The 13,004-nt window shown below is 39.3% G+C and overlaps 1 protein-coding gene across 4 annotated transcripts in view; it reads right to left on the bottom strand.

Annotated features, from left to right (window-relative positions):
- AKAP10 (A-kinase anchoring protein 10) overlaps positions 1 to 13,004 on the bottom strand; it is a 124,670-nt gene that overhangs the window by 70,653 nt on the left and 41,013 nt on the right. For all 4 annotated transcript variants that reach the window (XM_004380979.2, XM_023735521.1, XM_023735522.1 and 1 more), the window contains exon 5: positions 5,518 to 5,616. In XM_004380979.2, the coding sequence (XP_004381036.1) occupies positions 5,518 to 5,616 (99 nt within the window). The remainder of the gene's footprint in view (positions 1 to 5,517; positions 5,617 to 13,004) is intronic.

Genomic DNA, 13,004 nt, shown 5'->3' with positions numbered 1-13,004 from the left:
ATACACTGTTGGTGGGAATGTAAAATGGTACAACCACTTTGGAAATCGATGTGCCACTTCCTTAAAAAGCTAGAAATAGAAGTACCATACGATCCAGCTATCCTGCTCCTTGGAATATATCCTAGAGAAACAAGAGCCGTCACACGAATAGACGTGCACATCCATGTTCATCGCAGCATGTTCACAATAGCAAAAAGACGGAAGCAACCTAGGTGTCCCTCAACGGACGAATGGGTAAACAAACTATGGTAGATCCACACAATGGAATATTATGCAATGACAAAAAACAATGACAAAGCTGTGAAACATCGTATAACATAGTGGAAGCTGGAATTTACTATGCTGAGTGAATTTAGTCAGTCACAGAAGGACAAATACTGTATAAGACCACTATTGTAAGAACTCAAGAAAAGGTTTAAACATAGAAGAAGACATTCTTTGATGGTTACCGGGGTGGGGAGGGAGGGTGAGGGTTATTCACTGACTAGATAGTAGATAAGAATCATCTTGGGTGAAGGGAAGGGCAGCGCACACTGCAGGGGAAGCCAGCGCTACTGGACTAAGTCAAAGCTAAGAAGTCTCCTCAATATAATCAAATACTTTGAGAGACAGAGTAGCAGGGATGGGGGTCTGGGGACCATGCTTTCAGGGGACATCTGTGTCAATTGGCATAACAAAGCTTATTAAGAAAATGTTCCGCATCCTACTTTGGTGAGTGGCATCTGGGGTCTTAAAAGTTTGCAAGCGGCCATCTAAGATGCATCAATTGGTCCCAACCACTTGGAGTAAAGGAGAACGAAGAACACCAAAGACACAAGGAAAGTATTAGCCCAAAAGACAGAATAGGCCACATAAACCAGAGACTTCATCAGCCTGAGACCAGAAGAACTAGACGGTGCCCGGCCACCACCAATGAATGTCCTGACAGGGAACACAACAGAGGGTCCCTGATGGAGCAGTAGAACGATGGGATGCAGAACTCAAATTCTAGTAAAGGTCTCACTGAGACTGGAGGCGCCCTGGAAGGCATGGCCCCTAGATTCTATCACCCCAGAACTAAAACAATTTCTGAGGCCAACTCTTCAGACATGGATTGGACTGGACCATGGGACATACAGTGATACTTGTGAAGAATGTGCCTCTTAGTCAGGTAGATATAAGAGACCAAGGGGGCAGCGTCTGTCCAGAGGTGAGATGGGATGGCAGAGAGAGTTAGGAGCTGGTTGAATGTTCATGGGGAATCAGGGGCGGAGGGGAGGAGTGTGCTGTTGCAGAATGAGGTGAGCAGCTGGGGTCTCATAACACTGTATGTAAAAAAAAAAAAAAAATTCTGTATGGGAGAATAACTTGAAATATAAGCTTCATTTAATTATAACAATAAAAATGAATGAATAACAAAAAAAAAGAATTACAGATTTGTGAAAAGATTATCACTAAGGAAGTTCATTGAAATGTTATTTGGTACCAATTAAAAAATATAAAATTTCCTAAAAGAGGGAATCATCTAAACAAATTACAGTACATCAACGAGCTGTTCAGCTAGCTGCTAAACATGGCTGGAAAAAAACATACAACCATGGTGATGGGTTTCACTTTAAGTTCATGACCTTAGTGGACTTTAATGAAACCCAAGGATCACACTTCATTTTCCTGGTCCATTTACTCACTCACTGTCATAGACAATATCTATCACATCTTTCCTTCTCTCCTTAAATGTCTAACACCTCTTCTCCTATTCTTTTTCTGATGGCTTTGCTTCCTACTTCAGCGAGAAAAGAGACAATCAGAAAATTATTTCCATCACCTCCCCCCACATCTACCAATTTACCAGCATCTCTATCCACATTCTACATTCTCTCCTGTTACTACAGATGAACTGCCCTCACTCTTCTCTGAGCAACCTACTATCTGAGCACTGGACACCATCCTCTTGAGCCTCCTCAAAGCTGCCCTTGAGCAACTGTGCCCCCTCCTTGATTCTCTTCTCCTACAGCAACTGTTTCCCCTCTCTCCTGCAACAACTCTTCCTTCTCTACTGCCTCATTCTCATCAGCATACAGAAGGCATGTTTGTATGCTATATCTCTTATCCTAAAAACAAAACCAAAAACCATTGTCCCTTGGCTTAACATCCCCTTCCAGCTCATATTTAGAGGAAAATGCCTCAAAGAGTTGTCTATACTTGCTGTCTCCACTGCTCCTCCTAGTCTCTTAGGACTCCTCCAATTAGATTTTTGTCCTAAACAGCCCACTGTAATTAAGATGACCAGTGTCCGCTGGGCTGTGAAATCCATCCGATTCCTAGTCTTCATCTTAACCTATCAGCATCATTTAATCTTTGACCACTTCCTTCTTCCCAGAAACATTTTTTTTCACTTGGCCTCCAGAAAAAACTACTTTCTCAATGTAGTTGATGTAAGAGGGCCTATATCCCTGGCAATTATTCCTATGTCTCCTTTGGGAGTTTCTTCTCATCTGCCAAATTTCCAAAGGTTAGGAATGCCCCAGAACCCAGTCTGTAGACCTTTTGTCTTCCCTCATCACACTCACTCCCATGGTAATCTCATTCAGTCTCACGGCTCTAAAGCCACCTATATGTTGATGACTTCCAAACACTATCTTCAACCTGGATGTCTCTTATGAACTCCTAACTTACGTGTCCAACTGCTTGCTCGACATTCACCATTTGTATTTCTACAACTAAACTCGTGATTTTCCCCATAAACCATTACTCCCATAAGCTTCCTCATAATCTTCCTCACTCTTCCAGCTACTCAGGAAAAAAAAAAAAAAAAGGACTTATACCCAATTTCTTTTTTCCTCTCATAATACCTATTTCCAAACCACCAGTACGGTGCAGTTAATTACTTCTGTGTGGCCTTTCTAGCAAGGGGCTTGTAACTCTCACCCAGGTGATTATGTGATAGGGTAATTGTGGCCTACCAAGGGGATTAGTCAGCTTTGCCTCAGGAGAGAGCCAATTCCAGAGCAGAGGGAGGAGCCCACCACCACCAGCAGCAGAGAACTGGCAGCAGGAGACGGCACTGTGGGCCTCCCAGCCCACGGAGGGAGAAAGCTGAGTACCTGTGGACAGAGACTGAGGGCCAGGGAGGCGTGCCTGCAAGTACCGTTGGGAAGAGGCTATCCTGATGGAAGAACTGTATCCTGAGTGTTCTTGAGCTTGAACTGTAACTGTTAACTTCCCTAATAAACCCCATAATTGTGAGCATGGTCTGTGAGTTCTGTGTGGCCATTGCAATGAATTATCAAACCCAGTAGAGCGTACTGTGCAACGGACGGTTGGTGTCAGAATTAGTAAAGACGGCAGACAGAGGAGGCTTGTCTGGCCTCCACCTCATGGGAGTCAGCCTTACGCTGTTCATCTTGGTTCTCCTTCCCTCTTGCGGGGTTGGAGGAGATCAGACACTGCCCCAAAGACATTTTTACAACCAGCAAATCCTATCAGTTATACTTTTGAAATATTTTTAAAAATCTTACCACTTAAAGGATTTGTGGAAGATGGAGGAGGTAGTGGAGTCATAGTGTTGGATCATTCTGAATCTCCACATAAAAGCAAGAATAATTAGATAGGAACAACAAAAACCCATGGAAAACATTTACCACAAAACTAGGTAGGTTAGATATGCAATAATAGCTAAAGCAGAGGCATCTTCAAACTGTAACTTACTTAGAAGTACAGCTATATTAAAATATTCCAATTGCAAGAAAGGACAAACAATTAGGGTAGGATTCACAATGAGGCTCAAAGAGGAAAAGGGACTTGCCTAAATTATATACATAATCAACGTTCTAAAATGCATGATAGACGCTGGGATGGAAACCTTCTCAGATCACTTGTTCATTAAATGTTATCAACTTCATCATTCAGAAATTTTTCTTCTCACTGGACTACATCATTAATTGGATAAAGTTTAAGTAAAGGAAAAATAGAACTGCAGTGACATTTTATTTCAAAATGCTTTATTGGTTCAAAACTCCTTTCTCCTTCTCTCCTCTGTCCTAGATGTTTTGGTACCAACTGTTACAAAGAGACCCTTAAAGGAATAACTAGCCAACCAATTCTTCAAATTAGGGCATCCCAGTTGTATACTGGGAAAAATCTGTCCATTGAAGTCTGGAAGATGGTGGTAGCAAATTCCCACATAAAAACAGACACAGCAACTAGACACCAAAACCAAAATCCCATGACAACATTTGCAACAAAACTAAGTGAAGAAGTATCCCCATGAGTCCCCAAGTACAAGCAGATGAGGACAAACCACCAGCAGCCTCAAGTCCTATGTGTTAAAAGGCATCTGGGTAGGAGAAAGAAAAGAGAAACAATGACGGCAGCATCTGAAGGCCCCAAAATAGCTCACAAGTGTTCACTGCAAAGAATGGTGGGTCAATTTAAGAATGACTGCTAAAATCAGAAGGAGTTTTTTGCTGTTTCCAATAATGAGTACCTGCAATGAGGACTGAAAAGGCTGTAAGTCATTTAGCACCTGCAAACTCACAAAACTGACCTGCCAAAGGCTCTTTCAGAACACAGCCCCACACTGAAAAGATCTGCTATAAGTGGAGTTAGAGGTTTTATTTCATAAATCAAAAATGTTTATGAATAAAAATGTAAAATTTAATGCTAGGACCTGGTGGGAATATAATACACGATGAATGAATAAACGAACCACTCTTACCTGTTAATACAGGCATACCTAAGGTCTTTCAGGCCTGGTGATTTGCTTATGAAAGGTCACAGCCTTGAACCCTATGGAGCACAGTTCTCTGCACACATGGGGTCACCATGAGTTGGAATCGACTTAAGGGCAACTGATTTGGCTTTTTGGTTTTAAGGTCTTTCATATGCAACATAGTAAAGGGTTTCAAACTTTTTTTTTTTTTCTCCTGTGACCTAGGAGAAATACATTTGTCTGACCCAGTATATAGATACATATATGTATATATGATGGAAAAAATATCCTGAAATGATATTTGCCCCTACTACTATGAAATACTTTTGATTCTTCCTTTTTTTTTTTTCTAGCAAGGGGGAAGGGTGTAGGAGAAGGCAGGTCCCAACTCACAGTTGGAAAAATACTGCCAATATAGCACAGTGGTCAATGTGTAAGGTCTGAAAACATTGCCTGGTTTCAAATCCCAGCACTAGGATGTTACCTTGAACAAACTACTTAGATTCTCTGTGCTTCATTTTTCCCACTTATAAACTAAGAATAACTCTGTTTATCCCCCTGGATTCTTTAGAAGATTTAATCAGTTTATCCATGAAAAGTGCTTAAAATATTGTCTCATGAAATGCATATTATTATTGTTCTTGCTGTTGTTATTCAGGTCAAAATCTAAGAATATGGGTATGACAGTTTTAAACTGAGCTACGAGTACAGATAAGAAAATACTCTGAAAACAGACTAGGAAGGGATATGTTGAATTTTATGTTCATAAAAAATTTAAATAACCAAAAATAATAAATTTTTTAGCCATAGAGCCAAGCACTGCTTACCTATGATGTCATTTCTCATTGCTTCTGTAATTGGTATTGGTTTAGCAGCATCTGGAGATATATATTTGGTAAAAGTACTCACTGCATCTTGTTCAATACCTGCAGGGAAGAAGAAGACAACTTCAAAAATTAAAAAGCATAGATATAACACTAAAAGTATGAGCAGCAAAACAGAAAACAGATATATTGAACATCTAAATTGAAAACTTCTGTGCACCAAAAAACTTTATCAACAAAAGTGAAGAGACAACCTACAGATTGGGAGAAAAATTTTGGGAACTATATATCTGATAAAGGTTTAATATCTAGAATGTATAAAGAACTCCTACAACTTAACAAAAAGACAACCCAATCAAAAATGGGCAGAGGACTTGAATAGATATTTCACCAAAAAGATACACAAATGGCCAACAAGCGCATGAAAAGATGCTCAACATCATTAGTCATTAAAAAAATACTCAAAAAACAAACAAACAAAAAAACCTGTTACTGAAGTGTCTATTCCGACTCACAGCGACCTTATGGGATAAAGCAGAACTGCTGTAAATCTTTACAGAAGCAGACTGCCACATCTTTCTCCCGTAGAGTGCCTGGTGGATTTGAACTGCCAATCTTTAAGTCAGAAGCTGAGCACTTAACCACTGTGCCACCAGGGCTCTCACTAGCCATTAAACCCAAAAAACCCATTGCCATCAAGTCGATTCTGACTCATAGTGATCCTACAGGACAGGGTAGAACTACCCCATAGGGTTTCCATGGGTATAATCTTTACGGAAGCAGACTGCCACATCTCTCTCCTATGGAGTGGCTGGGGGGTTCCAACCACTGACATTTCAGTTAACGGTCAAGCTTTTAAGCATTGGGCAACAGGGCTCCTTCATTAGTCATTAGGGAGATGCGAATCAAATCCACAATGAGATACCACTTCAAACTCAGTAGGATGGCTACAATAAAAAAAAAAAAAAAGGAAAATAATAGGTGTTGGCAAAGGTGTGGCAAAACTGGAACCTTTACCCATTTGTGGTGGGAATGCATAATGGTAACAGAGAACTACCGTATGAACCAGCAATCCCAATCACAGGTATATACCCCAAAGAACTGAAAGCAGGAACAAAAATAGAAATCTGTACACTAATGTTCATTGCAGCACTAGTCACTATTCACAAGCCAAGAGGTAGAAACAACCTACTTGTTCATCAAAGATGAATGGATAACCAAAACGTGGTATATACATACAAGGAATATTACTCAGCCATAAAGAGAAATAGTCATGACACACGCTACAACATGGATGAACCTTGGAAACACGCTGAGCGAAATAAGTCAGTTACAAAAGGACAAATATTGTATGATTCCACTCACATGAAATATCTACAACAGGCAAAAGTACAGAGACCAAAGTTTATCAGAGGTTACCACCAGCTACTCCACAGGAAAGATGTGGCAGTCTACTTCCATGAAGATTTACAGCCTTAGAAACCCTCTGGGGCAGTTCTACTCTGTCCTATAGGGTCACTATGAGTTGGATTCGACTCGATAGCAATGGGTTTTTGTTGTTTTTTTTTTTTTTTTTACCACAGGTGGGAGAGGTGGGGGAAAAGGGAGTAACTGCTCAGGGGGCACTGAGTTTCTGTTAAGGGTGATGGAATAATTTGAAAACATAACGCTGATTGTTCCACAACGTGAACATAATCAATGACACTGATGTACACGTAAACAATGTTGAACTGGCAAATGTTTTGTTATATATATTTTTACCACGATAAAACAATTACAGAAATAAAAAAGCAACTTGGATTACACAATGGACTATACTCATGAATAGCAGGGCTGTTTGTTATGTGTCCAAACTCCTATATATAGTTATTACAAAACAAGCTTCCATCTTCATGTTGCTTTTTAAACATTTGATTTGCACAATGGGAGTTATATGTGCATTTCTTCCCCTTCTTTACGAGCTAACAAGCTCTTCAACTGCAATTATTTATGCATGTGCTCTTTTCTCGATGAGCAATTCAAATGCATTTTATTATTTTTTAATAATTTTTGTTGTTGTTGAGAATACACACAGCAGAACATGTTGCTGTTAGGTGCTGTCGAGTCAGTTCTGACTCATAGCGACCCTATGCACAAGAGAACAAAACACTGCCCAGTACTGCATCATGCAGACAATTGTTGTTATGCTTCAGTTGCAGCCACTGTGTCAATCCATCTCGTTGAGAGTCTTCCTCTTTTTCGCTGATCTTCTACTTTACCACACATGATGTTCTTCTCCAGGGACTGATCCCTCCTGATAACATGTCCAAAGTATGTGAGATATAGTCTTGCTATCCTTGCTTCTAAGGAGCATTCTGGCTGTACTTCCTCCAAGACAGATTTATTTGTTCTGTTGGTAGTCCGTGATATAGTCAATATTCTTCGCCAACACCGCAATTCAAAGGCATCAATTCTTCTTCGGTCTTCCTTATTCATCATCCAGCTTTCACATGCATATGATACAACTGAAAATTCCATGGCTTGGGTCAGGGGCACCTTAGTCTTCGAGGTGGCATCTTTGCTTTTTACCACTTTAAAGAGGTCTTTTGCAACAGATTTGCCCAATGCAATGCATCTTTTGATTTCTTGACTGCTGCTTCCATGGGTGTTGATTGTGGGTCCAAGTAAAATGAAACCCTTGACAACTTCAATCTTTTCTCCATTTATCATGATGTTGCTTACTGGTCCAGTTGTGAGGATTTTTGTTTTCTTTATGTTGAGATGTAATCCATACTGAAGGCTGCAGTCTTTGATCTTCATCAGTAAGTGCTTCAAGTCCTCTTCACTTTTGGCAAGCAAGGTTGTATCATCTGCATAATACAGGTTGTTAATCAGTCTTCCTCCAATCCTGATGCCACGTTCTTCATATAGTTCAGCTTCGTGGATTATTTGGTCAGCATACAGACTGAATAAGTATGGTGAAAGGATACAACCCGGACACACACCTTTCCTGACTTTAAGCTACACAGTAACCCCTTGTTCTGTTCCAAATGACTGCCTCTTGATCTATGTACAGGTTCTTCATGAGCACAATTAAGTATTCTGGAATTCTCATTTCTTCGCAGTGTTATCCATAATTTATGATCCACACAGTCGAATGTCTTTGCATAGTCAATAAAACACAGGTAAACATCTTTCTGGTATTCTCTGCTTTTAGCCAGAATCCATGTGACATTAGCAATATCCCTGGTTCCACATCCTCTTCTGAATCCGGCTGGAATTTCTGGCAGTGCCCTGTTGATGTACTGCTGCAACTGCTTTTGAACCATCTTCAGCAAAATTTTACTTGTGTGTGATATTAATATATTGTTCGTAATTTCCACATTCAGTTGGATCACCTTTCTTTGGAATAGGCATAAATATGGATCTTTTCCAGTCGGTTGGCCAGGTAGCTGACTTCCAAATTTCTTGGGAGAGATGAATGAGCACTTCTAACGCTGCATCCGTTTACTGAAACATCTCAACTGGTGTTCCGTCAATACCTGGAGACTTGTTTTTTGCCCATGCTGTCAGTGCAACTTGGACCTGTTCCTTCAGTACCATCCGTTCCTGATCACATGCTACCTTCTGAAATGGCTGAATGTCAACCAATTCCTTTTGGGATAGTGACTCTGTGTACTCCTCCCATCTTCTTTTGATGCTTCCTGCATTGCTTAATACTTTCCCTGTAGAATCCTTCCATACTGCAACTCAAGGCTTGAATTTTTTCTTCAGTTCTTTCAGCTTGAGAAACGCCAAGCATGAACATACACCAATTTAACATTTTCTACATGTACAATTCAGTGACTTCGATTATACTCTTCTAGTTCTGCAACCATTCTCATACTCCTTTTCCTAGCTGTTCCTCCTCCATTACTATAAACTCACTGCCTCCTCACTGTCCTCTATAATCTTTTGAGTTGCTGTTGTCAATTGGATCCCATACAGATAGATCTTGAAAGAGCACAATCCTCAAGGCAGCCATTCTTTACTAGTTAAGCTAAACTATTGTTCAGTTTTAAGAAGACTTTAGGGGATATTTCTGGTTGAAACTTTAAGGTTTAAAGATTATCTGAGGCAGGGAAACTAGATTAATGGAAATGGACAACCAGAATGGAAATAATGACAATGTTCACACATTGTGAAGAATGTAAACAATGTCACTGAACAATTTGTGTATAAATTGTTGAACGGGAACCTAAACCGCTGTGTAAACTTCCACTAAAAACAATGAAATATTATCAAGAAAAATTATCTCAGGGCAACAGTTTCAGGGGTTCATCCAGCCTTCGTGGTTCCAGAAAATCTGGAGTCCACCACAATTTGAAATTCTGTTCTGCATTTTCCCCCTTTTGATCAGCATTTAGCTGTAGAATCTTTGCTCAAAATGTTCAGTAATGGTAGCTGGGCACCATTCAGTTCTGGTCTCATGGCAAAGGAGGCAGTAGTTCATGGAGGCAAGCAGCCACACATTCCATTTCCTCCTCCTATTCCTGACTCTCCTTCTTCCTCTGTTGCTTCAGGTGAAGAGACCAATTGGTGTAACCTGTTTGGCCGTGGGTAAGCTTTTAACACCACAGGCACTACGCAACAAACTAGGAAGTAGAACAGAAGCACTGAACATGTTATTAAGCCAATTAACTGGGACGTCCAAACCAAGGAATCAAATCCCATGAGACGTTTGGATATACATATATAAGTAGCCTCAGCAGTTACACATTTTTTTTTTTTTTTGGTCATTGTTGTCAATTTATCTATCACACAATTTCTGCCAATTTGACTTTTTACAGGTGTACAACTTATTGATGGCAATTACATAAATCGGCTGTCAACCCCATGTTTAATCAATGCAGTTTCCATCACCATAAACCAAAACACAGTACTCCACAAGCAATACCGTATTTTTATGCAAATAACGTGCTCCTCCTGCATTTGTTTGCTGGCTACACCATCCCGACTCCCCCTGTATTTTCCTAAACGTGCTATGCTAATTTCTTTTTTTACAGCAACATGTGGAAGCGAATTGGCACGGCAGTGCTTGTGAGAGTGCCTCGTGGCGGGAGGGCATGGAAGGTAAGCATTATTTGCATAATCCCCCTTCTACTTCCCTCTCACCCATGGTAACCAGAAATGAACTTTGGTCTCTACACATTTGCTTGTTGTTACCTTCTTATATAAGTGAGGTCGCACAGTATTTGTCCTTGTGTTGACAGACTTTTTTCACTCAGCATGTTTTCAAGCTCTATCCATACTGTAGCATGTTTATTAGGGCTTTATTTCTCTTACTAGCTGAGCAGTATTCCATTGTATGTATGTTCCACATTGTGTTTATTCACTCATCCACTGATGGGCATTTAGGTTGTTTCCACCTTTTGGCTATTGTGAGTAATGCTGCAATGAACATTGGTGTCTAAGTATCTGTTTGAGTCTCTGCTTTCAAGTCTTTTGGGTATATATGTAGGAGTGGAATTTCTCAGTCATATGGTAGTTCTATTTTTAGTTTTTTTGAGGAACCACCACACTGTCTTCCACAATGGCTGTACTATTTTGCATTCCCAACAGCAAGAGATAAGGGTTCCAAATTCTCAATATCCTCGCCAACATTTGTTGCACATGCTCTTTCTATGTCTCTTCTCCAGAGTCCCAATTTGGACTTGTATAGCAGAATAAATAACAGCAGAAAATCAAGTTATTTTTAAATGTACATTTAAAAATTCTGCAAATTGATTTCAAATTCAGGTAGACTTCAACTTACAACGGGGTTCAATCCTGATGACTCCATGTAAGTCAGTTCTGACATAAAAGTTGAATACTTTGGTTTTTTTTTTTTAGTTTTCACTATTATTGCCTTTTATTATCAGTATTTTTATAAATCCAATCTTTGTCTTTGGGGATTGGAAACATTCCATATACATAAACATTACATATAAACTTTTCCGGTTAGCAGTCAATCGCTTTGACCACCACGCCACCAGGGCTCCAAGTGAATTTTATTACTGGGCAACAAATATCATCAACCATTTTCCTTGAACTAACAGGATCACATCATTCCTTTTCAAGAAAATTTCTGCCAAATACCCAAGTCTGAATAACAATAGTATGTCTGCAATCATTCTTTTTAGCAAAAATGGTGTGTTCCATTTAAAAAGCAGTTAATTCAGCTCACAACACAATAAACTGCACAAGTGCTTTTTCTTGAGACTACTACAGTATGCAGAAGTGATTTATGCAGAAAAACATTTTGTCATATACATATTATAAAAAGATATGTGCCCAAGGGTTGAAATTTAATAAAACTAGTATCTACTGCTCCAAAGACATTCTTAAATAAAACCAGCATTTTATTTTTTCTACATGGCAGTGAAGAATACTACTATACTACTACAATTTGGTACCAAAGCAAGCAGGTTTTCCATTGATTTTGCACCATCATTACAAACGTCAATATAGTGAAAAAGACAACATCTTAAAATTATGATAAAAATAGTTTTGCCCCCAGAGAACCCACTGAAAAAGTCTGAGAGACCCCTACAGGTATGCGAACCATACTTTGAGAACCCCTGAGTTAGCAGAATAGATACTATCCCTATTTCTATAGGTAAGAAAATTTGTTATTAAAAAAAAGTAAAATGATTTATTTGAGGTGAAGAAAGTGGCAGAGTCAGGCCTAAAGCTCAGGTCAGGCTTCATTTATTTTCTGGGGCATTAAATCCATTGAGAGAAGTTTCTGATATCCTAAGTAAAACATTAATGATATTTCATTTCAGAAATATACAACTAGGTTACACCCTTACTTTCATTTACTTAATAAGAATAAAAGGACACTAATGTTTAACTCAATAAATACTTTCCTCTCCTCCTGGGACGTAAATGACACAAAGTCCTTCATTGGTAAAGGAGTTACAAGGACATATTCAGAAAACCCTAGGCCATATAACAGTGATATGTGCAAATACAAGAAAAAGGTTTGTTCAAGAAAGAGACTTTCTACTGTTCATGAAAAAATGGAAGCTGAAACGGGGGAGAAAAGAGTAGGTATTCCTAGGCTCCAGAAAAGTTTCACATACAAATATAAGAGGCATTAATATGTGATTCTTCTGTAGCTCAAGAGGTTTTAATACAAGGCATTAAACCAGTTTCATTATAACGTGTTTGCGTTTTAAAAAGGAAAAAGCAAATTCACACAGAAAGTATCATCCTTTTATTTGATTTAAAATCCTAAGGGGCAGGTGAAGATGAAACAGGTTTGTTCGTTCCTTTGGCAGTCCATGGTATACTCAATATTCTTTACCAACACCATAATTCAAAGGCATCAATTCTTCTTTGGTATCCCTTATTCACTGTCCAGCTTTTGTATGCTTATAAGGGGACTGAAAATACCATGTTTTGGGTCAGGCACACCTTAGTCCTCAAAGTGACATCTTTGCTTTTTAACACTTTAAAGAGGTCTTTTGCAGCAGATTTGCCCAATG

Source organism: Trichechus manatus, unplaced genomic scaffold, assembly GCF_000243295.1.
Source record: "Trichechus manatus latirostris isolate Lorelei unplaced genomic scaffold, TriManLat1.0 scaffold00080, whole genome shotgun sequence".
NCBI classification, from domain to species: domain Eukaryota; kingdom Metazoa; phylum Chordata; class Mammalia; order Sirenia; family Trichechidae; genus Trichechus; species Trichechus manatus.
This window is presented reverse-complemented; position numbering and strand designations above follow the sequence as displayed.